Below are 24,624 nucleotides of genomic sequence, written 5' to 3'. Positions count from 1 at the left end.
GAGCATCATATTCTTATTAACAAAATGAAGCTAGCCTATAAGTTAATCCATCATTAAATATTTATTAAGTTCCTGTTATGTGCCAGGTAGCGTGCCAAGCACTGAACAAAGAATATTTGTTCCCTTTAAATCAGCACTTTCTTAAAAAATTACCCTTAATCCAGTTGCCAAGTTCTTGTCAGCCTACCTCTTTACTCCATCTTTTTTTAATGCACTGCTTCTACCCCAGTTCATGCCTTTATCAGTTCAGTTTTTTTTGACTATTCCAATAGCCTTTTTATTAGTGTTATTGTCTCTAGTTTCTCCTTTCATCATTTGCACAGTTGTCACATTGATATTGCTTAAAATAGAGATATGACCATATTATCCCCCTTCTAAAAAATCTTACATGGGTCCCCATTTCTTCTGGGGCATGATATAGCTCTTCACCTGCCATTTGTAGCCTTGTATAGTTTTGGTCCTATTTCCCTTTCCATTCATTTTTCATATTTCTCTTTTTCTTCAAATGTCTTTTCTTGCTAAACTGACCAACAGGTCATTTCTTGTACACAGTCTTACATCTCTCACCTTCATTTTTTTTGACAAGTGATCCCTTCCTTATCTGAAATGTTCTCACTTGTCATTTTGCCTTATAAAATCAATAGTTTCTTTCAAAGCGCAGTTCTGCTGTTACCTCCTACATGAGGCCATTTCTGATCCCCCTAGTTATTAGCACACTCTCTAGTAATTCACCATTACTTTGCAGTTACTTTACATTTATTTTGTGTACATATTATATCCCCTCAGTAGAATTTAAGCTTTTTTGAGGGCAGAAACTATTTCATTTTTGTCTGTGTTCTGCCAGTATCTAGCTTAGAACTTCACACTTAATAAATGTAGCTTCATAGGCTAGCATTATTGTAAATAAAAATATGCCTAGCAAAAAAAATTTTAAATTAAAAAAAAATAAAGGGATGGCTAGGTGGTTCAGTGAATAGAGCTCCGGCCCTGGAGTCAGGAGGACCGGAATTCGAATCCAGCCTCAGACACTTAACACAAAAACTAGCCATGTGACATTGGGCAAGTCACTTAACCCCAATTGCCCTACTTCCCCCCCTCCAAAAAGCAAATAATAAATAACAATAAAAATATGCCTTTGGTTTTTAATTTTGCCATAGTTTTTCTGCTGGATTGAATTAAATTGAATTTGATGAGAAAAATAGCATTTTCTAAATCAGGGGCCTGTTGGGCTATTGATATTGCCTGTTAACTTTCTCTTCCTCAGAAGCAATATAGGAGGAGAGATACAGTGATAGATACCACTGTGAAGAGACTGCTAATCAGCGCTAACCCATTGGGTTATGGTTAGGTAGTCGTACTGTTGTTGCTTGACCTCTTTGTGACATTTTTCAGCCCCACTAGTGCATTCCTATATTCCAATGAAAGGATTCAAGCTTTATTTAAAGAAAGGGTTAAGATGTGACCTTTGAGTTACTGCAAGAGTGAAATGCTCTCTATCAAGAAGGTATCAGATAGATCACTAGTTCAAATCCTTTTTAGGTGAGGAAACTGAAGACATAAATGATCTGATGGGCCCAGAACCACACAGGGTTAGGAGCAGAAGTCTTACATTCAGCCAGAGTTGTTTCTACTCTATCCATAAATCCCCCAAAAGTGCTTGCTGTTCCTGATATTCCTTGCAAAAGATTAAAAGCTAAAAGGGAAGACCTTATGAAAGTTCCCTAACATTTATGGAAAATAAACCAACTCACCCATCTGTATTGTTAAATTTAGAATTGGAAGTGACCTGACCCCTGACATTTCCTGGTGTCAAAACTCCCTCGACCAATACTGAATAGCTGTTTATATGTATCTTGTAGTGTTGAACACTGTTAGGATAAGTGATTTACTTATGATATCCCAGGTGGTATGCATCCGAGGTAAGGCTTGATGCTTACTCCAGGCTGTTCCTCTATGTACTATGTACCATGTCATCTCATAAAATCTGCATGTTAGAGGGCAGCTAGGTGGTGCAATGAATAGAGCACAGGCCCTGAAGTCAGGAGGACCTGAGTTCAAATTCAGCCTCAGACCCTTAACACTTAATAGCTGTGTGCTGTGCGACCATGGGCAAGTCGCTTTACCCCAATTGCCCTCCAAAAAGCAAAACACCACAAAAAACAAAATCTGCATGCCATAGCACAGTTGCCTCCCCAAAGGGAATAGCACCTCTTGAAAGTGCTATGGGGTTTGGTGTGGTAAAAGAAGAGAATGAAGGAAATATTGAAAAGGGGAAAAAGGAGGGAATGGTATCATGAAAGTTGGAGGGTATTATGACAAGGACTGCCAGTGCCTGGTCTAAAAATCAATTTAGTGTAACATTTGGTAATCTATTGGCACCTTTTTTTTCTACTTAAATTTTCATATTCCATAGGTTAAAAGGAAATACTGTTAGCTATTGACCTTGTAAAAATAATAAAAATAAGCCAAGGGGAGTTGTTCGTTCTCACAAAGCTTTAGAACTACTAGAAAGAAATGACGGAACTATATTAAACAAATTACATAGAATAATAAGGTTGTGTTTGTTTTTAACAACTATATCCTTCCCCCTCATATGCTATGTAAGAGACACTAAAAGCAGGGAAAGGGATCACAGTCTTACTTAAATTAAAAAAAACCAGAAAATCCTTTTGTAAGATTTATTACATTCATTTAATCATCATACCACGTTTAAGCTTATGTTGCAGAATTATTTCTTTTGTGGAAATAATAAAACCCTAAAATTTGACATGCTCTTGAGAAAGAACTTATTCAAATAGCATTATTTCCAGAGAATCTACATCACTCCTGTGCTATTTTAATGTGAAACAACCCAATTGGAATTTTTTTGTGCAGGACTGTGCTTCATTTTAAACCACAGTCACATGCTTTAACTTATTATTTGAGAAGAGACATTAAAAACACCAATAGCAATAGCACAAAAGGATGCTAGAAGTAGGAAGTAGACTGACCTGGTACAAAACCAAACAACAGAATCATGCCAGATGTAATTTTTCTCATCAGGAGATTAAAAAGCAAACATAATACTACAGTATCTGTCACACATACTAGATTTACTTAATGAATCAACCTTTTGACAACTTTTTCCCTGTTATAATCTATGAATCAGTGTGGTATCACAAAAGTAAGTCAGCTTTACGTTAATGTAGAGGCTTATCTATTTTGTTGTAATTACCATACGACACTTTAACATAAGAATAATTAAAAATGACTCACAATGTAAATTTAACACTCATTGAGATCTTTATATGTGTACATGCTATCAGACTACAAAAAATTAATATGATTTGAGTTTTAGTAGGAGCAGTGGATTTTTTTAGCCACAATCACCAATATAGAAGATGGTATCCATTTGCAAACAACTGACAGAGATTATTGTAGTATGGATTTAGGGATAACTTTTTTATCTAAAGTATGAAATATTGAATGTATTAGTGTCACATACTAATTAGCCTAGTTATCAAGTACATGAAAATGCCAGGGTACACCCCATCCCAAAGGAATTTCACAATGAAACCTGAAGGAAGACAGTTACCTGACAAGATATGAAAAATATTTTGATAATATTTTTCTGCAGTAATGTCACTGAGGACCATAATGTCATACTATCTAATGTATTGCACCAGGAAGTAGAAAATGGCATAATAAAAAAACAAACATGGAAAGAATCGCTATTCTGGCCTAGTTATATAGAGACATCAGCTGAATAGCATAGTAGATAGAGCTGGAAGCAAGAAGACCTCAATTCAAATCCCGCCTCAGACATCTATTAGCTGGAAAAATCAATGATCCTTTGACTCAGTTTTCTCTTCTGTAATATGATCCTTACAACATGAGAAAATACTTTGCAAACTTTAAAGTGCTATATAAATGCTAGCTATTATTGATGTTGTTGATGCTCTGTTTTTATTTTAGTACTATTACTACTGATTATTGTTAGCATTACTAGAAGCTGCACATTTTTGAGATTATTAGGGCTAATTTTCAAGAAATTTGAAATAGAAGAGAATACTAGAGTCTTACAGGGGAAATCCAATAACTTCATTATTATTTTAAAAAGTGATCAACTAAATATTAATAGCTACCAATCCATGTACCTATTTTTTCATCTGCACAAAAATTTTATGAGAATATATATTGCTAATAGTATAAGGAGGAAACAGGCCAATTTTCACAGCTGATTACCTACAACTGAACACATCTTTATAGTCACACATCTTAAAAATTATAGAAAATGCAAGATTCTAATGTATTTACTTCTATTAAAATGTTTTATTTCATTGAAGGAAAATGCTCCTTAGATACTCTCTTCCAATCAACAAGCATTTGTTAAGTGCCTACTATATGCCAATATATATCAAAATCATACTAGAGTTCTTGAAAGTTATAACTAAAGTGATAATTTTGTTCAACTTTATTCTGATTAATAATGGCAAGCAAGGCATGAAACAGGGAGATGTATGCTTTCCAAAAGTGTTTTCCACTGTCATGGAAGTTGTTCAGTATAGAGTTTTAAATTTAAAGAGATTACCTATATATAATGAGACCTTCCGGTTACTTCTTTTCAAGTATGACTTTAATTCCTAAAGCATTTTAGATATACTTCTAATGAGAGCCATAACACTCAAAAGTGTGTGCTTTCAACATAAGAAAAAAACAGGTAGTTGAATGTCTGTTAGCTAGACTTTGCTGTGCGATTAAATGGACATCCTATTGAGCTAGTTCATCATTTCATACATCTTAGACACATTCTGTGTGTGGATGGTTAAATGGATTAAGAATTTATTAGGATGAGAAAAACATGCTAGATTGACTTTAAGTAATTGTGTGGTACTTTTTTTTTTAATGTTTTTTTAAGCAATCGGGGTTAAGTAACTTGCTCAAGGTTACACGGCCAGGTGTTTCTGGGTGTGTTCTAAGTGTCTGAGCTTGGATTCGATTCCCAGGTCATCCCGACACTGGAGCCGGTGCTCTTACTTGCTGTGCTACCTGGCCGCCCCCGTGTGGTGCTTATAATGACCCCAAACTTCTCTTTGAAACAAAGGCCTCTTTCTCAGTAATATTGTAATAGTGAACTTGTATATTATGCAATTAAAGTTGAAATGAAATAGATGGCATGAGTACAATGCATGGGAGAAGTGATAAAGATTATTATTAGAAAGATTTTTGACCGCACAGAAGGTGAACCAATGAGGGTAACCAGTGACAGCTCTTCTACTGTTCAAATACAATGTCAAGAGGTCTAGAGGAAATCCTTTTGGGTGAACCTCCAGTGGAGAATCTGTGGAAGGACATGCACAAGAATCACTTGAAGTTCAGAGCGTTTGAATGGGTTATGGTTGGCATAACTGGAATGAAACGCCTCCACATCATTCTACTTTAAAACATTTTTAGTAGATAACAAAGCAAATCCTGCTGTTTTCATTGGGGAATTTCAGGTTCAGTAGAATTCACTTTAATTCCTCCTCTTCCACCTTTACTTTTTCTTATCTCATTTCAGTTTGTAAAGCATCCTTAGGGTTGGTAAAAATAACTCTATCTAGTTTTTGGCTTTGTGAGAGGCATGAGATCAGTGAAAATATCTTCTCTGTAATTATTTATGTCTACTTCAGACTATTCAGAGCAGCAGGATTTGTAGAGGTTCTCGATTGCATTATGATTTGTTATCTGAACCACCTGGTGGTTATAGGGTCAGAGCAAATTCATATGCCCTTTTGGTGAAGGGGTGAGGAAGATCCAGAAAGACCTCATACCAGAGCTGAGATCTGGAGGAAAACAGTAACCTTATTACAGACATGAGGTACACAGTCTGTGCAGTAGCATGAACACAGGAAATGGAGATTCATAGATGAGGCCAGTCAGAGCACGAAGGCTCACTTGGCTGGGCTAAAGAGTACATGAAGGGAGGAGGTGTACATGATTGGAAAGGTAGGTTAGAGCCAGGTTCTAAAGAGCTTTAAATACCAAATAGAAGAGTTCATGTTTGATCCTAGAGGTAATAAGAAAGTATTGGATTTTATGAAATAGGCATTGGGCGTGGGAAGGTGGTTCAACCTGCATTGTGACCCTCAACACTTTCAAGCTGAACCCCCTATCAAGATATGATTGGAAAATATTTAACAAAATAAAAATAGAACATGGATAATGTTAATATGTGGTTTTCTGAAGTTCAATACACAAACCCAGATGGGGTTTTGTGGACCCCATCTCTGGTTTAGATCATCAGATCTGGAAGGCTATATAGAAAATGGATTGGAGAAGTGATAGGCAAGGCAGGGAGACTGATTAAGAAGTCATTATGACAGAGGTCATAGAAGAGGGTACTGAGCATCTAATGCAGGGTGATGTCTGAACAAGATCTGGCAATTAATTGGATGTGTGGAATGAGAGAGATTGTCGTTTTGTTATTTAAGAGTGGTGCTGCATTGTGAAGAACCTTGAATGACAAGCAAAAGTATGAAAAAAAAACAATAGTAGACTTAACTAATAATCACCAATTATGCAACATGTCAGCAAAGGGGCCCTCTGATATTTGATAAGAGAATTGCAGTTCAAATTATCGAAGTTTTTGGTTTTACTTTGACCTTTTCCTAATTGGACTGAATAGTTCTAATTAATTGGGCTCTATACTGAATCTAAATTCAGTCACTTTAATTCCAGGGCATATAATTTAAATATATCCAGATCCAGTGAATGACTTGGATATATCCTGTTCATCATCAGGGTCAGTTCTGAAATGTATACTCTTCTCAGAAAGCCATTTTTTAGATTTATTAAGAAAGGAAAACAATTATATCATTTATCAGCATAGTCAGTTTTGAAATGAACACCATTCTCGGAAAACTATTTTTAAATTCATTAAGAAAGGAAACCAAGTATGTTGAAATATAGTTTACACACACACACACACACACACACACACACACACACACGCCCTAATTTTTAAAGGGGCAATCAGGAATCAGGGTTAAGTGACTTGCCCAGGATCACATGTCTGAGACCATATTTGAACTCAGGTCTTCCTTACTCCAGGGCCAGTGCTCTATTCACAGATATATACATATGCACATACATACACATATGCACATACATACATATAAATAGTTATATATAAATTACATATATATATATATATTTATCTACAGATATAAATAGAGATAAAGATAAGTTCAAGAACTCCAGGTTGAGAACCCTGACACTTCTCTATAATATTGTATACTAAATTACTTTACGTATCTTATATTCCTAGTATACTCATAATTTTCTAGGATCTAGTAGTTGCAGTGGTACATATAGTATTACTTTCCATTACAAAAAAGCTTCTAGGCATCTTTAGAATGCCCTAGCTTCTTTAATGTCACATTTTTTGTGGTTTCTTACACAAACAAAGATCTAATCTACAATTTATTATGATGTTTGGATGAAGGAAATGTATGTAGCTTCTTCCTCTTTCCCATTAAGATCTAGTCTTCTCTTAGAAGAATTACAGTAAAGACAATATATTCTTCCATTTCTAGTACAGTTTCATAAAATATGCTTGTTAGTAATGGCAGCAACCTTCAGAGGAAAGATATATTCTGTTTTGAATATTTTGAGTTTGAAATGTCTCTGGAACATCCAGTGAGAGATGTTGATTCGAGCCTGTGCTTGATGTTGCATATCCTGGATGCCAGATTTGTTGTTTTTAGGTGAGTATGTTTCAGAAGCGTGATTTGACTTGCTCATACTTTTTTTCTTCCCTTCACTGATCCCTCATATAGAATTTATTTGTAATATCTAAACCAAATACTAATGTACCCAATCTCACTGATTCACATGGTAGGTTCTGGCTGGCACAGAACTGAGACATGAAATTTGGGGGTAATATTTAGTAACCAAAAGATTCACTTGCTCTGTCTAGGATCAATGAACATGGGTAGTCTTTATGAATATTTCTTAGAATTTATCCCTGCCCTCTTTAATGTTGAAGTCCATCTAAAACATATGTACAGTGTTGAGCACTTCATAGTAGTAGTAAAGTTCTCATAACCACTGGTTGGACTCAGTAGGTCCCAGGACAGTATAGTAGAGAACTGGCCTCAAAGCCAGGAAGACCTGGTTTTGGGTTCCACCACTAATGTGTAGTGACTAACTGACTCTGGGCAATCACCTAACCTCTCAGTACTCTAGGCAATTCTCTTAAAATTTAGTTCAAAGAAAATATGAGCTTCCTCTTGGTAGAGGGGGTTTGTTCTTTTAGGAGTTCCAAATGAAATCCCAAGTTTAATCCTTGTTTCTGTATCTATCCCTTGCCCAATATCCCATGATGACTTTAGACTTGATAGTCTAATGTGGGATTTTTAAATGCTGCTATTTTTAAAGATATATCAGAATAAAAGATATTTACTAGATAAATTATTTATTGGTAGGATTATATTTTTATTTTTTTGTTTTTAATTGGGAATTATAAACTTGCTTTATATAAGCTTATGTTTAAATATCTTAAAACTATTGAAAACTAGTAGACAGTGATTATGTAAAGTGTAAATGTTATTCAGGACAAACACATAGCTCTGTAACTTCTACCACATAATTTTAATGTGAGATCTATTGAAAATTACACTTGAAAAATTTTATCAGTTAACATTCTATGATAAGATCGTAGACTGAACCTAAAGTTCATTTTTAAATGATTATTATTTAATGTGTATCAAATTTAGATAAAATCTATTAACTCATTTAAAAGTTATGAAACAGACAAATTGTGAAATGGCATCCATTTGAAACAGAGAACCATATTCATTTAATTATAATGTTCTCAGAGTAGCCACTGACTGTTCCAGTAACTTCCCTAAATGTGAAATGCTGTAAAGTAACATGAAGTTCAAAGACATGACCTTGAACTACATGAGCTACATGATGTGAGTTCCATGGCTTAAGATGCTGTGCATGATTCATAGATTTATCTTGCTTAGTCTTAAAGATTCCTAAGGCTATCCTGAAAAAAATTGAAGTAAAAAAACATATCACATTTTGCTATACAAAATGAAAATGCAAGAGGTGAAGAAGTGAACCAATTTATTTTATGTTAAGGGACAGAAAGATATAGAATTTCAGAAATCTAAGGGAATTCAAGAAGTTTAGTACAGCTTGAACCTGAAAGGTGAATAACCACCCCCCGTATTATTCTTGCCAGGCTGTCATCTAGTCTTGAATTTCTCATTTGCGGTAGGGAGAGAAGCTTACTTTCATCTTCTTGAGATATTAGTAGTCATAACCAAAATAACGGTAGGCATTAAGTACCTACTCTGTACAAGGCATTGTGCTAAGTACTGGGAATACAGTGACAAAAGTACAAAAGTCGCTGTCCTCAAAAGGTTTCTAATCTAGCCAAGGACATATGTACTTATATAATCCTGGTACTAAAATACACAAATGAAAAAAAAATTTAAAAAATAAAATATGTAAATGATTTGTGAAATCACCAATCTGGAGCTCCCTGTAAAAATGAAGATTTCATTCCATCCGTGACTATCTATCCTAATGATACTTGTCTCTATCTTTCCCCTTTAACTAAGTCATTCAGTGGTTATACCATTGGGCCTAGAGTCAGGAAGAACTGAGTTCAAATAAGAACTCAGACACTTACTAGCTCTGTGACTCTTAGGTTAAGGGCAAGTCCCTTAACCTTTGTTTCAGTTTCCTCAGCTGTAAAATGGGTATAAGAAAAGCAACCCCCCCCTTACTCCCCTGGTTCTTGTACAGATCAAATGAAGTTTTCTTTTGTTTTGTTTTTACAATTCACAGTCTGTTGCATGTACTAGGTACTTAATGCATACTTATTCCATTCCAATTGCATCCATAGTACCATGTCGAGTGCCTACCGATAATTTGTTCCTCCTTTCCTCCTGTCATTCTCTTCTTCCTGTCCTCTCTTCTGTCCCTCCTTCCTTTACTTTCTTTTGAAAAGAAAGTTCATTTCATTATAGAGACATGAATTCTCAGAATTCTCAGGCTCTGACTTTTTTCATTTCTTTTAAACTGTATTTCCCTCCATCCTCTCCTTTTCCCATCTATACAGTGAAGTCACCAAGTGTACATTGGTTTGATTTGGAAAAATCTCATAAAGATATTAATAGAATTGCTCTACCACGTTGCCCTGAGCAACAGTTATTGGAACAAAAGTTATACTTTTTTCATGGTGGTACTTTAGCAAATGCTTACCATTCATAATGCAATACCTGAGAACCAAATTGCCCATGGAATAATTTTTCTTGTAGCTTTTGGGTGTATCATAAAACCCAGTTCACTAATTCTTTTCATTGTTTCTTGTAGGAGAATCAGAAAGCTAGCCTTCCATTTATCTGTGTCATTCTTCTCATTTCATTTATATCAAGAATGCCAAGATTAATATGATTCACCTCCTCCAGCAGTGTATCCCTCTATTGGTCATTACACAAGGATCTCCCATTTGTAGTACTGATTAAGGGTTATTGACAGTCTAAAACTGGTTATTCACTACTAAATAGCCAACCTACTGGTGATTAGCTATTTTGGCCCTTGGAAGAGAGAATTTATCTATTACAAGGGCTATACACAAGGTCTTTCCAGCATGGTAGAATCTACCAGAGCTTGTACTACCTAGCATAGTCTTTGAGAACCTAGTTGCCTCTATCCCACAAAGAGGTATTCAAGTATCAGAGTGAGTGTGTGTGTGTGTGTGTATAAGTGCATAAGTATGTACACACATACTTACAAAAAAAATCAGTGATAGGCCATCTGAGGGGCAAGACACTAGCAGATCAGAAAAAACATCATGTGGAAGATGGTGTCAGAGCTGAGTCTTAAAGGAAACTAGTGATTCTGAAAGACGAGTGTGAGGAAGTAGTGCATTCCTTTGCTGTTCAACGTTTGTTCCAAACAGGAGTTTGTTTATATTTGATCCTTGAAGTAATAGGGAATCACTAGAGTTTGGGGACTGGTGGCATGTTCAGACCTGTGCTTTCAGAAAATCACGTTGGGCAGCTTTGTGTCAGATGGATTGAAGCAGAGATACTTTAGACAAGGAGACCCATGAGGAGGTTGTGGTAATGCTTCAGATAAGAGGTAGTAAAAGTTCATACTATGGTAATGGTTCTGTGAGTAGAAAGAAGACAGGTGCAAGAGATGTTGTAGAGTTAGAAATGACCGGATTTGGCAACTGATCGGATATGGAGGGTAAGTGAGAATGAGAAATTATAGATGACATTGAAGTTGTGAACCTTGCTAATCATCCAGATACTAGAGAAATGATTGCATAATATGTTCTGTTTTCAAATTACAAGTGATAGCTGTAAGTATTCAGAACAGTAGTAAAATGTATCATTGACTCCATTTTCTTTCTTGCATTACATTATAATATTGCATTCTTATTTTAATATATTTATCATGTTATACTCACTATTAGTTTAATTTATAAAAATATAATAATGTTCTCACTGAAACTTCTGTTAGGTTTATAAATTAGTATCCATCTAATTAGCTTTATATCATTGTATTCTAGAGATCGGGTAATTGGTCTAATGATGACTGCTTGTGACCTTTGTTCTGTAACAAAGCTGTGGCCGGTTACAAGATTGACAGCTAATGACATATATGCAGAGTTCTGGGCTGAGGTATGTATGTGTTTCTCTTGCCTACACAGATTATATGAAAAGTATGAAAAAAACTTGAGAAAAAAGTTAAATAGATTGCAATTCTTTTAAAACTATGTTATTTATCTTGATATTCATTTTAAAGTTATTATCCATAACATTTACTCTTTACTAAGATGAAAGAAACAGTAACTAATACAGATATTAATTTTTACATTGAGATTCCAGTGATGATCTGTATGATGTATATGAAATGCGTTGGTTCAAATAAAAGAATTTCTGTAACTCATTTAAGGAATGAAAATTATTCCTTTTCTTCAGCTAATATTTAACTCTTCTGTCCAAATTTTGTAACAGTTCCTTATGTGAAAACACCTATTCCTCTGAAATTCTTTATATTTTGTTGCATTGTCAGGCAATAATGGCAAAGATAAACAGAACTCAGGGAATGAGAGGAGCAGGAATGGAGAATTAATTAAAAAACTCAATACTCAAAGTGAAATTTAATTACTTTAATTGTCTCTTTGTTTATATAATCTTTCTTTCAGATATATTATTCTGTTTTTTTAATTTTTAAGTTTGCAGTATAAATTGCCTACCCAGTCAATATACTGGCAACCCATTGAGTTATACGAGTTCCTTCTCAAAAATATCATTACTGGGTTAGGAAAATGGAAAGATATTTTTGCAAAAGTTTTGTACATTCTCATTCATCTTCTTTTAGGAAAGTTAGATTTTGCAGTTTGATATTTCATACTTAATAGTTTAACTTGTAACTTACCCAGGAAGAGGAATAGACTTAAAAAGTAAAAACTGGCAAATGGTTCATCTGCAATTTTAAGTCGAAAAGTTTTACATTACTTAAACTTGATTTTAACATTCAAGCAAAAGAATTCTTTTTGTATGAGCACCATGATTGTTCAGTTGATTGCATGTCGTGGAACTGTTTTTCTGGAATGCTGTATGCCTTGTGTAATTGTGTGTTCCACACATGCAGGCATGTGTGTGTGTGTGTGGTTTGTCACAGAGCCTAGTTATTGTCAGACTCATTTAGTACAGTTATTTCAGATATGCATGTCTTAAATCTCTCGGCTAAAAGAATTTGTTTCATATTATCTTGATGAAGTTTTTGCAACAATGTAAAAGTGAATTGCATATTTTTTTTTTGAAACTAGCATATCTGGACTTCATTTTCTGAGTATCCCTTTGAACATTTTTAGGTGCCATGGAAAGTAGTGTTCTAATACACACATTTCCTTAATTGCATTTTAGAGAATTTGGCCAATTTTATTCAGCCTTCACAATGATTAGGAGGCATAGTATATGAGAGGTGGGCAGTCAGTAATTTAATTGAATGAAAGGGAAGGGAAAGTAAAGAAAAGAAAGGGAAGAGAACAGAAAAGGAAAAGAAAAGGAAGAGAGTAAGAAAAGATGGGATAAGTTGTATTTGCTTGTTTTGATCGAAGAGTAACAAGGAAACAGTAATGTAATTGTGAAGAGTCTAAATTTTAATTAATAATGTTACATTGCATTTGCATTGTGATTTTTATTTTTTTAATTTCTTTTATGATTTTAAATCCTAATGCAGGGCCACTCACCCAACTGTGCACTCACACTTGGTGAGGTTCTACTGAAGACAGCTACTATTTACTCTCAGGGTTAACACTAAGGGACTAAAAAAAATACTGCTGCTTACAAGTCTACATGGATATTTTCATAGATAACCAGATTTAATTATCTTTTTTAGCAAGGTTATTTACCAAAATGATATAGTAAAAATAGTTCTAAAAACATTCCTTTCAAAAGTCTGGGACACATGCTCTCACAAATAAACATGGCCTATAGGGAGGGTGGGCACAAACTTTTGAGTATAATGTTAGGGGAGCATGTATTATACAATATGTGTGGTAACTCATGATTCCCAGTTGCTAGACATCTTTCCCTCCTTTTGCAGAGTTCTCATAATTTTACCATTATTAGATATAGGTGGCACTTTTCTCTACCAGAAAGAATCATTCTCTTTGAAATTGCCTTTTCCTTTAGTGTCTCTATTGTCTCCAAGTGCTCCAGCCTCTCTAAATTTTAGCTGAATTCCTTTCTGCTCTTGGTCCAGCCTCTCCAATAACATGGCCAGTGGAGAGAGGCAGGAGAGTGTAATGAGTGTAAGACACAGACAGAGACAGGTGCTGAGACCCTTCCACTTGAACAAGTCGCTAGTTTTACATGCAACTCAAAAAATCGCTCTTGGTCTTCTCAGCCAGTCACACGGTGTTTTCTAGGTGGCTTCTCTTTTTTCATCCAAGACCAAAACTCTGTAGTACTCTCAACTTTATTAAAGTCTTAGTCATATCTAGTTTACACTTTTGATGGATTAATTGATTTAATTGACGTGTTTGAACTTGTGTGATTAAATTAGTGGGAAACAGAGCCCCACCCTTACGCTTTTAAATATACGTGCACATACATATACAAACACACATAGTTAAATATATTATGTTCCCAGTAAATAAATTGGGGACATTTTAAGTCCATAGTGACCAATTTAAGATAACTATCTAGTGATCTGGAGAGGCTTAAGCATTGTCCTCTTCTGGTACAGTATCCAATACCTTCTACCAAAACACCTCAGAAAAGTCCATGTGTCACAGTTCACAAACAGCCTGGATGTTAAAACACTTCCATACTTTAAGATACACGATGATAAAATTTAAACACACATTAGCAGGTAGCATTTTACAAAGTTCTTGTAAGTTACAAACTTCTTGTTTTGATATGAACCTTAAGCTTATGTAGTGACCCTGATCCTCTTGCATTAGGAGTTACTGGGAAACATAGCCTTTCTCCTTTGCATTGAAAAGGCCTTCTACTCTGGGCTTAGGTACCAAGTGCTGGGGATGGGAGGAACTGGCACTGAGAAGATGGGAAACCAAGTCATTCATCCTCTGTCTTTTCTACTGAAATCCCCTCTTCTCTGGAAGTACACAGGTACACAAATACACGCATACAAACATGCCAGGATTGATAATAGATATTTCTGCTTGGTCCCTGTAATACAGGTTACCGAACATTTCTCTAGGATACACTGAAAGTACATAGACTATCCAATAGAAAGTTCTGATTAAACATTTCTAGATGTATCATTATACACAGGGCACAAGAAATATCTATAGGGATCTTTTCATATATAGAGTCATTCCATTTGAAGGAAGACAAAAAGTTCTTCAGGGTCGTGTAGGAAATTCCACTGGAGATCCAAATCCACTCCTCACTATGTAGACTAACTTAAAAAAGAAAAAAGAAAAACAACTCAAATACCACAAAGAGGTATAGAACTCTTAGAAACTATTAATGACTAGGAGACACTAGTCCAGCCAGCAAACCTTATGTTAGGGACCTGTAGTTCCTAAAGATCTCACAATAAGGCGAGTACTAGGTTGGCCACAAAAGCAACCCTGCCAAAAAAAGGAGGGGAGCATAGTTGGACAACATTAAATGATTGTAGTAACACAATAGTTATTAAGTACTTAACTATTGAAACAACAAAAATATCTAAATGGAGTAACTGGTTTGACTTTTAAGGGAACACATCAGAAAACAGATGGTCTGATTACATTCTAAGGCAACACGAATCTCAAAGAGAGATCTAGAAACCTGGGGTTGGTCTCCAAGACCCTTTCAAGGAAACTGCAAAGTTAAATACTGTTTTCATAGTGGGTGCCTGCAAATTAGGATATCCATGTGGAGAATCTGATGGTTTTTTTGCAAAGGCCACGAGCCCCAGAATCATCCTAGATGAAGCTCACACAGCATAGCACTCCTGGAGCCACCTCCTTCGCTGAACAAACCTCATCATTATTGTTAGTGTTATGGGAATAACCCTGAGGGTTGTCTTGACAGTACTGTCAAGCTCCTACAGGAATGCTCTCCGTTAACAAATCAACCTATATTAGTAACTTGGTAGGTTAAATCCATCAAGTTTGCTGCTGAAATCAATTTATAACAAGGCGGCTAACATTTTGGAAAACCTTGCTGAAATTCAAAATGACTTTGACAAGACTAAAAGAGTATTCCATAATACCAGGGTTACAGTTTATTTAGGATACTACATACATATATCTCCAGATCTTTATCACAGGGAAACTTATATTATGTGCTCTTAAAGACCCTAACTATAATACATCAGAAACAATCCCTAATTATGAATTACAAATATACTGTTGTTGTTTACAAAGAAAATTATACTGGAATATATAACTAGTAATACGATTTGTGGGGACTGTGAGGTCATCTTTCAAGTATATTGTACATTGATTTAGATTTATAGGGAACTGAAAATGAGTATATGAGGTGTGGAGAAATTAAGGAAGATTTATCTAGGTAGCACAGTGGATATCCCTGTGCTTCAGTTTCCTCTTCTGTAAAATGAGGGTAACAATAGCACCAACATCACAGGGTTGTTTTGAGGATCAATTAACATATGTAAAGCAATTGGCTATGTTATTATTGTGTCACTAAGCATTTATTGAATGCCTACTACATGCCAGGCAGTGTGCTAAGTGCTGGGGATACAAATATGAAAAAACAACTGCTTACCCTCAAGGAGTTTACAGTCTAATGAGAGTAGACAACACACTAAAGGAAGCTGAAAAGAGGGAGAAGGGGAAGGGACTGGTCCAGCGCAGGGCATAATGGAGGACAGTGGAAAGGAGTGCAGCCTGATGGGAAATGAAGAGGTCTCCCACAGGACATTTCTTTAAATGAAGACTTTGGGAGGAGCTCTTGACTCCTGTCCTCCAATCAAATGGGAAGAGGATGCTGTTGAGATATGAATTTGATGGAGTCTGGTCTAAAGGAGTATACTCCAAGGGGGAAAATTACCATCATCATCAAAAGCTTAGTAAACTAAAATCATTAACTGTTGTGGAAAAGGGCATATGAGGCCTAAAGTCTTTGAAATTATTTTATATGCCTCAAATGGAGAATCAGAGACTAGGGCAAGAGAGAATATGATTGACTTTTAACAGGAAGGAAATAAGGTTAAAATTTATAATTTCCTTTCTTAGCACCCTTTCTTTCCCCTCTAAGCTTATAAGTTCTTTTAGGAAAAAAAATGCTTAAATTATATGAAAATCATTATAGCTCATAAAATAATGACTATATCCTATACTCAATAAATCCTTGATAAATTGGAGATAATTGAATTTTCAAATTGCGTGAATTATGAGATCCCTGAAATATGAGACATTATATTTGGTGTTTTTTTCATAATAGGAAAATTAAAAATCATCCTTAGTTAAAATGTTGTTGTACCAATATTGGCACATATTGGTAACAAGCCAAGCATTATACTAAGTATATCTATCCATTTTATTAATACTAATATAATTTTCTTTTATACTAGGGTAAAAAATGACTAGTTATAAATATTTAGGTGCAAGTCTTCCTGAAAGCAAAAATATGTGCCAGAGCATTGCTCTTCTAATCCTGTAATTCTTTATGGAGCCCTAATCTAGTTAAAATAATAGTAATACATAAGTCCTAATAGATGAACTTTTATTTATTTATTTTTTAATCAAATGCTTTATTAACTTCTAGTTTATATCACTCATTTAATCAAGATTCTAAGTTACAAATTTTCGCTCTGTTTTTCCCCTACCCACCACCCCAAAATAGTGATCCCACTAGATATCCCCTTCTCCAATCTGCTTTCTCCCAAATCTTCTCCCATACCCCCCTCCGACTTTCCAGTAGGGCACGGCGTATCTCTATGTCCCAGTGCCTGTATATCTTATTTCCCAGTTACATGTAAAATAATATTGATAATAGCATATGCATATATATATATATGTATTTTAAACATTTGATTTTAAAACTTTGAATTCTAGGTTCGTTTGCTTCCTCCCTTGTCACTCACCCTTACTGGGAAGATAAGCAATGTGTAGCTATGCAAAACATTTCCATAGTAGATATATTATAAAAGACTATGAACTTTTTTAATATAACAATTACATATAACAGAGATTTATGGAAAATGTAATAGTCCATAGATATAGATCATATTACTTACTTATTAACTTGAACAAAAGGCTTCTAAGCAGTTAGGTGCACAGCGGATAAAGCACTAGACTTATAGTCAGGAAGATCTGAGTTCAAATTCAAGTTCACACAGTAGCTTTGTGATCCTGAACTCCTCACTCTTAGCCTGTTTTCTTATCTACAAAATGGAGGATGCTAATAGCACCTACATCATTAGAGGAATTGTGCAGACTGAATAATATAACATATTTAAAGCACTTTGCAAATTACAGTACAGTATACAAACTTAGCTTATTGTTATGATTCAGAACATTCATGTTTGTGCATCACAGCATTTTGTATTGCTCACAAGCATTCTTCCACCCATAGCAGGAGCATGAAAGAGAATTTGAAAAGTTATGAAGAAAGACATTGATGTCATTTCAAGTATTTCCTACTTTTAGGTCCTACCTGTGGACTAAATGAACTATGATGGCTTCCAACTCAAGGATTCTATGAGGACTTTTATTGCTTTCAATCCTCCTTATTAAGGGAAGGAGAGAGAAAGTATGAGTGCATTCCTAGTAATTCTAATTTAACATTAAGATAAAATGAGAGAAACTATAACTAAGTAGAGTATATTGTACCATGAAAGAATAATGTTATTGAACTCTTCCTGAAATATATCGTTTCATAAGCTGTTTTGCTTCTGGTTTGTCAAGCAAATATAATAGATTTTTAAATAAAAAAAGACTTTCATACCCCTCCAGAATTATTTTTCCTTAATTTCACAACTTACTTTTAAAGAAAAGCATGACTTTTCTTCTTTTTTCTTTTACTCTAGGGTGATGAAATGAAGAAATTTGGAATCCAGCCTATCCCTATGATGGACAGAGACAAGAAGGATGAAGTCCCTCAAGGCCAAGTATGAATTATCTCATTAAACAAATGCTTTATTTCAGTCATAAATGGTGCATAAAGGAAACTCATAATTAAGTAAATCATATGAAATCTTACAACGTATTTTGCATATAAAGTTGTATTATTCCAGGTCTCATGACAACACACTATAGTAATCTTCTTTAGAAAGATTGAGGAAATTACAGTCTGAATGCAGATTGAAGCAGACTACTTGCTCTCTCTTCTTTGTTTTGTTTTGTTTTGTTCCTTCTTTCTTGTTGTTCACTCCATTGGTTATAACCCTTCTTTACAACTTGATTAATGTTTGATAACCTATATCAGATTGCATGCCACCATGGGGGAGTAATGGGAGAGGAGAGAAGTTAACAAACCATAACAACACAGAGAGCCGCAGCATCCTTTAGTCTTCCTGCAAATCAATTTAAGATTGATATTTACTCACAAACCTCTCTGTCTCCTTACCTGAGCTCTTCTTTCTCCCACCATCTTGCTAGCTTTGACTCCCAGCTTCCTGTGGCTCTGCTCCACACTTCAGCAAACTCCTTCCACCATAGGCTCCATGAGATTACATTTAGCTTATTAGGGGGCAAAGTTTATCTTCAAAGCAGGGAAGCTTCCTACTTGTAAATAGTTGTTTGCATATTGTCTCCCTCATTAGATTGAGGTCCTTGAAGGCAGGGTCTTTTTCTGCCTTTATATTCCCTGGCATATAGCAGGCACTTAATATTGGCCAGCTGTCAGGGACTGGGTCCCAGTTCTTGACATTTAGCAACTTTAGTCAGTTTATTTTAAAAATACATTATAAATATGTTGAAAGGTATTGCAGTCCCTTTCAGTAAAAGGGCGATCCACATTGATGAAATGGCTCCTTGAAAATTTTAAAATATTTTAAAATTGCATTTATCCTTTACTTGTAGAATAGCATGTATCATTTTTACAGTTGAACTTGGACAGTGCAAAGAGCACCTGAAAAGCATAATTGCTGCTAGTTTGATAGTATTTGACAAAGTAACTTACAAACTGATGTTTCCTATCAACACTTTTCCCATCTTTGTCACAGCTCGGCTTCTACAATGCTGTAGCAATTCCCTGCTATACTACCCTAATGCAGATCTTCCCCCCTACTGGGCCTCTGCTCCGGGCATGCAGGTAAGAACGACTGCTCCCTTCTGTAGTGTTGGTCACAATTACCAATTGTCTATAAGTGGCTAGTGTAGGGTTTTCTGTAAAAATGAAGCAATGTGTAAATAATAACAATAGTTAACATTTACATAACACTTTCAAGTTTGCAAAGTTGTTTAACAACATTATTTCATTTGATCAAGTATGATATCATTATCACATGTACATATATGCATGCTATCTTTATATGTACATCTATGCTATATATATATATATTTTATACATTATCTACTTACAGCAAGACAAAATTGAATATTACATTTAATTGATACTACAATAAAAATAAAAACCATGAATTACCAACTCTCTACTAAGAGAGTAAGTCTCTTTTAGGTTCCAGATTTTGTCTTTGAATGGCAAAGTATATTTGCTACTGTGAGTTTTTTGTCGCCATTAACATTGCTCCAAGGTCTCTGTACAAAATAATGAAAGAAGGAAGTTCAGAAAGCTAATATGGCTGTGATTAAGTGGGTAAGATTTTATTTTTTTAGGATTCTTTGATTCATCTTTTTATTTTTTAATGACAACTGAAGAATGTGTTTTTAGTACACCTGTGAATCTTCATATTTGTCCAAATCTAATCATATGTCACCAATTTCAATAATCTCTCGAAATAAGTGATCAAACTAAAGAATAATTTAGTCTTCATAGCTTCCATTTATTTTCTTTCCTAATTTAGTCTTGCTCATTTTTATTCATTAGTCCATTGAAGGTTTAAATGCCTAAATTTCTAGATGTCCATAAGCTTTTGACAAAGTAGTTGCTAGTCTTTTCCAGACTGTATAGAAGTAAGAAGAGAATGAGAGAAAAGTATAGGAGGAACCAGTTGTAGATGTCCTTCTCAAGGAACCTAGCCATGAAAGGGAAGAGAGATTAAGAGCAAAAGGTAGCAGGGATAAATCAAAGGAGGATTTCTCCCCCTGGAACAAGGCTAAGGAAAGGCACCAGACTTGTGTTTTCATTCATATAGGGGATATTCTGGTGCAGAAATTCCCTCTAATAATGCTGTTTGACATGAGTAACATTCCCTGCAATTCCCTCCTGGAGCACTAAGAGATTAAGTGACTTGCCTAGTCAGAATGTGTCAGAGGTAGATTTTAAACCTGGGTCATCCTGACTTGAAGGCTGGAGGCTCTTTGCCCTAAATTTACAGTTATAATATGGTTGCCATCAGTAAATATTAGTAACCTAAAAACATATATATATATATATATATATATATAATTTAGTTTTTCTTTTCCTGAAGCTTTACCTAATTTACTTAAAGTTATTTGGAACAATGATTATTTGAATAACTTCATATTAAATTTCCACTAATGGAAATAGATAATATTCTCCTATCATATAATAATGCAAAGAGCATTGTATAGCCACCTCAAATTTACTAGTACTCTGAGATCTGATTTCACAAGCTAAATTATATTACCAAAGCAACTGGTAAAATGACCTGAAGCTCCTTCCTGATTGTTAATTTCAAAGCCAACCCTTCAGTCTAGTTCAGCTTGTATCAAGTTACAAATTCCTACCTCACCCATCAATATCTCTCTGTATTGAGTAACTTAATGTAAATTACCATGTTATGCTGCTTAAGCTCTTCTTTACCATAAATTGTTGGGGAATTTTATGTGACTTCTTTCTATATTTTTATATCCACAATTCTTTATTCCTGTAATTTTTCAATGCTTTGGTTTAAAAGGTTACAAATATTGGAGGCCTCCAGTTAAGAAATAATCATTTAATTCAAATAATAGGTCATAAAACTTTCTACTCCAACTTAAATTTTAAATTAGTTGTGCCTTATTTTCCCAGCATTCTGCTCATAATTTAAATACTTTTGGAGTTATGTTTTTTCAGTATTGTTGATTTGAATTAATTCCCATAGATCTAGATCCAGGAGTCCCCTGTGTATTATACCAGTGAAATTTCAAGTCCAATCCACCAAAACAAAAAATCACCAGAAAAGACCGATGAAGGCTTAAAAGTAGTGACTTCATTTTCTTAGTTCATTTTAAAGAATCACAGCCTTGAATTGAGCAAATAAGGACATGTTTCTCAAAATATGAATTTGATTCTGCAAACCAGTAGTTGCTTGTATAGTATCATAAAGCTATTTCACATAAGTGACCAATCAAATGTCAGAATTATGTGAATTTGTAATATATCACTGTTTTATAGAGATAATTTTATACTTTGACTCACATATATTAATTATATAAATTTCAAATGGGGAATTTTGTACAAATATTAGATCATACTTTCATTTTAAAAATCATAGTCACTACTAAATCCTGACCCTATTTCTTCTGGTCTTTGTTTATTAATCAGCCACCTATTAGTAGAAATATTCGGAATTGAAAAAAAATTTAGCTTTTATTTTCTTCATTTTTGCTGAAATGAATTAAGAATTTTTAAATCTTTTAAATAAAAATTCTGATAGGAAATCAAGAGCTTCCATTCCTAGTCCATGTGTCCATTCAGATTTGAATTGTCTATTTTAGGCAGTCTTTTCTAAATTATTTTCTAAAGAAATTTCATTAAGCTACTTTGAATACTACCTTCTAGGGAAAAGATTTGAGCAACTTTGCTAATGTCAGATGTCTTAAGAAAAGCATTTTAATTATTGGTCATTCTTATCCATTAACTGCTTCTTTTACTAAACTTATATTAGTCCTTCTTTCTGGTATTTTCCAATCCATAGATTATATTTGCCTCAAACCTCCCTCCCACCTGCACCTCCCCCCCCCAAATTAGTTCACTGACAAATCTTGTCATATTTACCTCCACAACTTCTCTCATATTCATTTCTTCATCTTCATTCTTTGGCCAATATTACCCTAATTAGGTACTCATCACATTTTGTTTAAGCTATTAATTACACAATCTTGTGAATTTAATTTTCCCCACTGCAATCTATCATCTAGCCAGCTGCCGAAGCAATATTCCTAACTCACAAGTCTACCTTCCCTAATTAGCACTCTCTAGTAACACCCCATTGACTCAGAAATAAAAGATAAATTTGTTGGTGTGTCATTTAAAGGCCCTTATAACGTAACTACAACTTGTCTTTTCAGACATATTTAATATGAACCCTCTTCATGCACTGCTAGTTCCATCTAAAATAACCTACTTCCTTTTACTTTAACTCAGCATTTCCTCTCTCACCAACCTCTCTTTCCACAGGCTGCCCTTAATGCCTAAAATGCATTTTATCCACTAGTTACTTCCTAGAATGTTTAGTTCCTTTCATGGCTCAACTTGAGTTAGCATCTCTTAGACAAAGCCTTTTCAGATCTGCCTGGTCAGAGCTCCACTTCTTCTTCCTCAAATTATCTTATATGTGTTTGCTGTATCCATGCTATAATACACATCCCACCTCACCTGCCCCTTAAGCCACACCCCACCCCCACCCTTCAACCTTGAATCAAAATACTCCTTTAGAGCAATTACTGTTTTTCATTTTGTCTTTGTCACTAATGCCTTGCACATAGTAAGTAGATGCTTAATAAATTTTTGTTGAATTGTTGCAATAATTCGAATGTCTATTAGAGTGAGTGGTCAATAGCATGCTATACCAATGGCTCCCACCACTTAACATGTGATGTAAATCACTCTACTTCAGAGATTTCCTTTTTTAAAAAAGATCTGGTATCTTGTTATTTTCTTGAATATGCCTCTATGTTTTTGAGTTTTATTATTGAATTATTTTTTATTATTTAATTACACAGTTTAATTGATTGTTTAATTACTCTATTATTTAACTTAATTATTTATGATTATCCACTTGATATTATAAGTAATGCAAAATTCCTATACTTTGTTTAGTTTCTTAAAATTGTGATTCATCTTCCCAGTTCCCTTATACATACTTGATTTTTTTAAAAATAAAAAGTCATAAAGAATTAGAGGTTTCGGGGCGGCCAGGTAGCACAGCGGGTAAGAGCACCGGCTCCAGTGTTGGGACAACCTGGAGATCGAATCCCGGGCTCGGACACTTAGCACCCACCCAGAAACACCTGGCCATGTAACCTTGAGCAAGTTACTTAACCCCAATTGCTTAGGGGCAGCCAGGTGGCTCAGCGAGTAAGAGCACCGGCTCCAGTGTTGGGACAACCTGGAGATCAAATCCCGGGCTCAGACACTCAGCACCACACCCAGAAATAACTGGCCGTGTAACCTTGAGCAGGTTACTTAACCCCAATTGCTTAAAAATTAAAAAAAAAAAAAGAATTAGAGGTTTCTGTGCAATATTTCTGATTTGGACTTCTTATAGTCATTAGACATAAACTACTTGAGAGGTCTTTCTTTGCTTCCTTAATGCTTAGCACAGTGCTTTGCACAAAGTAAGTGCGTACTAAATTCTTGTTGGCTGTCACCTGAAGACATGGGCTCTCATTTGTACAATAGCTATATTTATGGTATTTTTAACCGAAGAGGTGACTCAGATTCTTGTTGGTACATCACCTTCAAGTAGGCAGTACTCCAACCCAAATCAGAATGACTATTTTAAATACACTGAGATTCACATAATTTGAACTCATTATTCTCTATAATAATATAATAGGTCAGACAGGCCTGACCTAACCCAGTCATTTAATCCCTTGGTAAATAGAAGCAAGGGACAAGATCAGTCTAATGAGGAAAGCCCATGAGAAGCAGTGACATATCATTTACTAGGATCTTTTATGTTAATCTCCAATACAGAATCAAAAACCAGAACATGGATAAAGAGATACAGGTATCTGCAAGGCCACAGACTAAAGTTCATGTGCTTTACTTATAGGGGAGTCACTCAGGCCTTCATTCAGAGCCTTTATTCTCTTAATGTAGGCACAGAACAGATTAGAATCGTTGAATG

General features: G+C 34.9%; 1 protein-coding gene across 2 annotated transcripts in view; it reads left to right on the top strand.

The window, feature by feature from the left end:
- Positions 1-24,624, top strand: part of PDE10A (phosphodiesterase 10A) — a 245,877-nt gene that overhangs the window by 200,827 nt on the left and 20,426 nt on the right. For both annotated transcript variants that reach the window (XM_069070406.1, XM_069070405.1), the window contains 3 exons: positions 11,561-11,672; positions 18,511-18,591; positions 19,648-19,736. In XM_069070406.1, coding sequence (XP_068926507.1) covers positions 11,561-11,672; positions 18,511-18,591; positions 19,648-19,736 — 282 coding nt within the window. The remainder of the gene's footprint in view (positions 1-11,560; positions 11,673-18,510; positions 18,592-19,647; positions 19,737-24,624) is intronic.

The sequence above is a fragment of the Petaurus breviceps genome, unplaced genomic scaffold (genome assembly GCF_028583685.1).
Source record: "Petaurus breviceps papuanus isolate PSGF00001 unplaced genomic scaffold, PetGlider_PUasm1.0 90808, whole genome shotgun sequence".
NCBI classification, from domain to species: domain Eukaryota; kingdom Metazoa; phylum Chordata; class Mammalia; order Diprotodontia; family Petauridae; genus Petaurus; species Petaurus breviceps.
The sequence above is the reverse complement of the archived record's forward strand: the minus strand, read 5'-3'. Positions and strand labels throughout refer to the sequence as shown.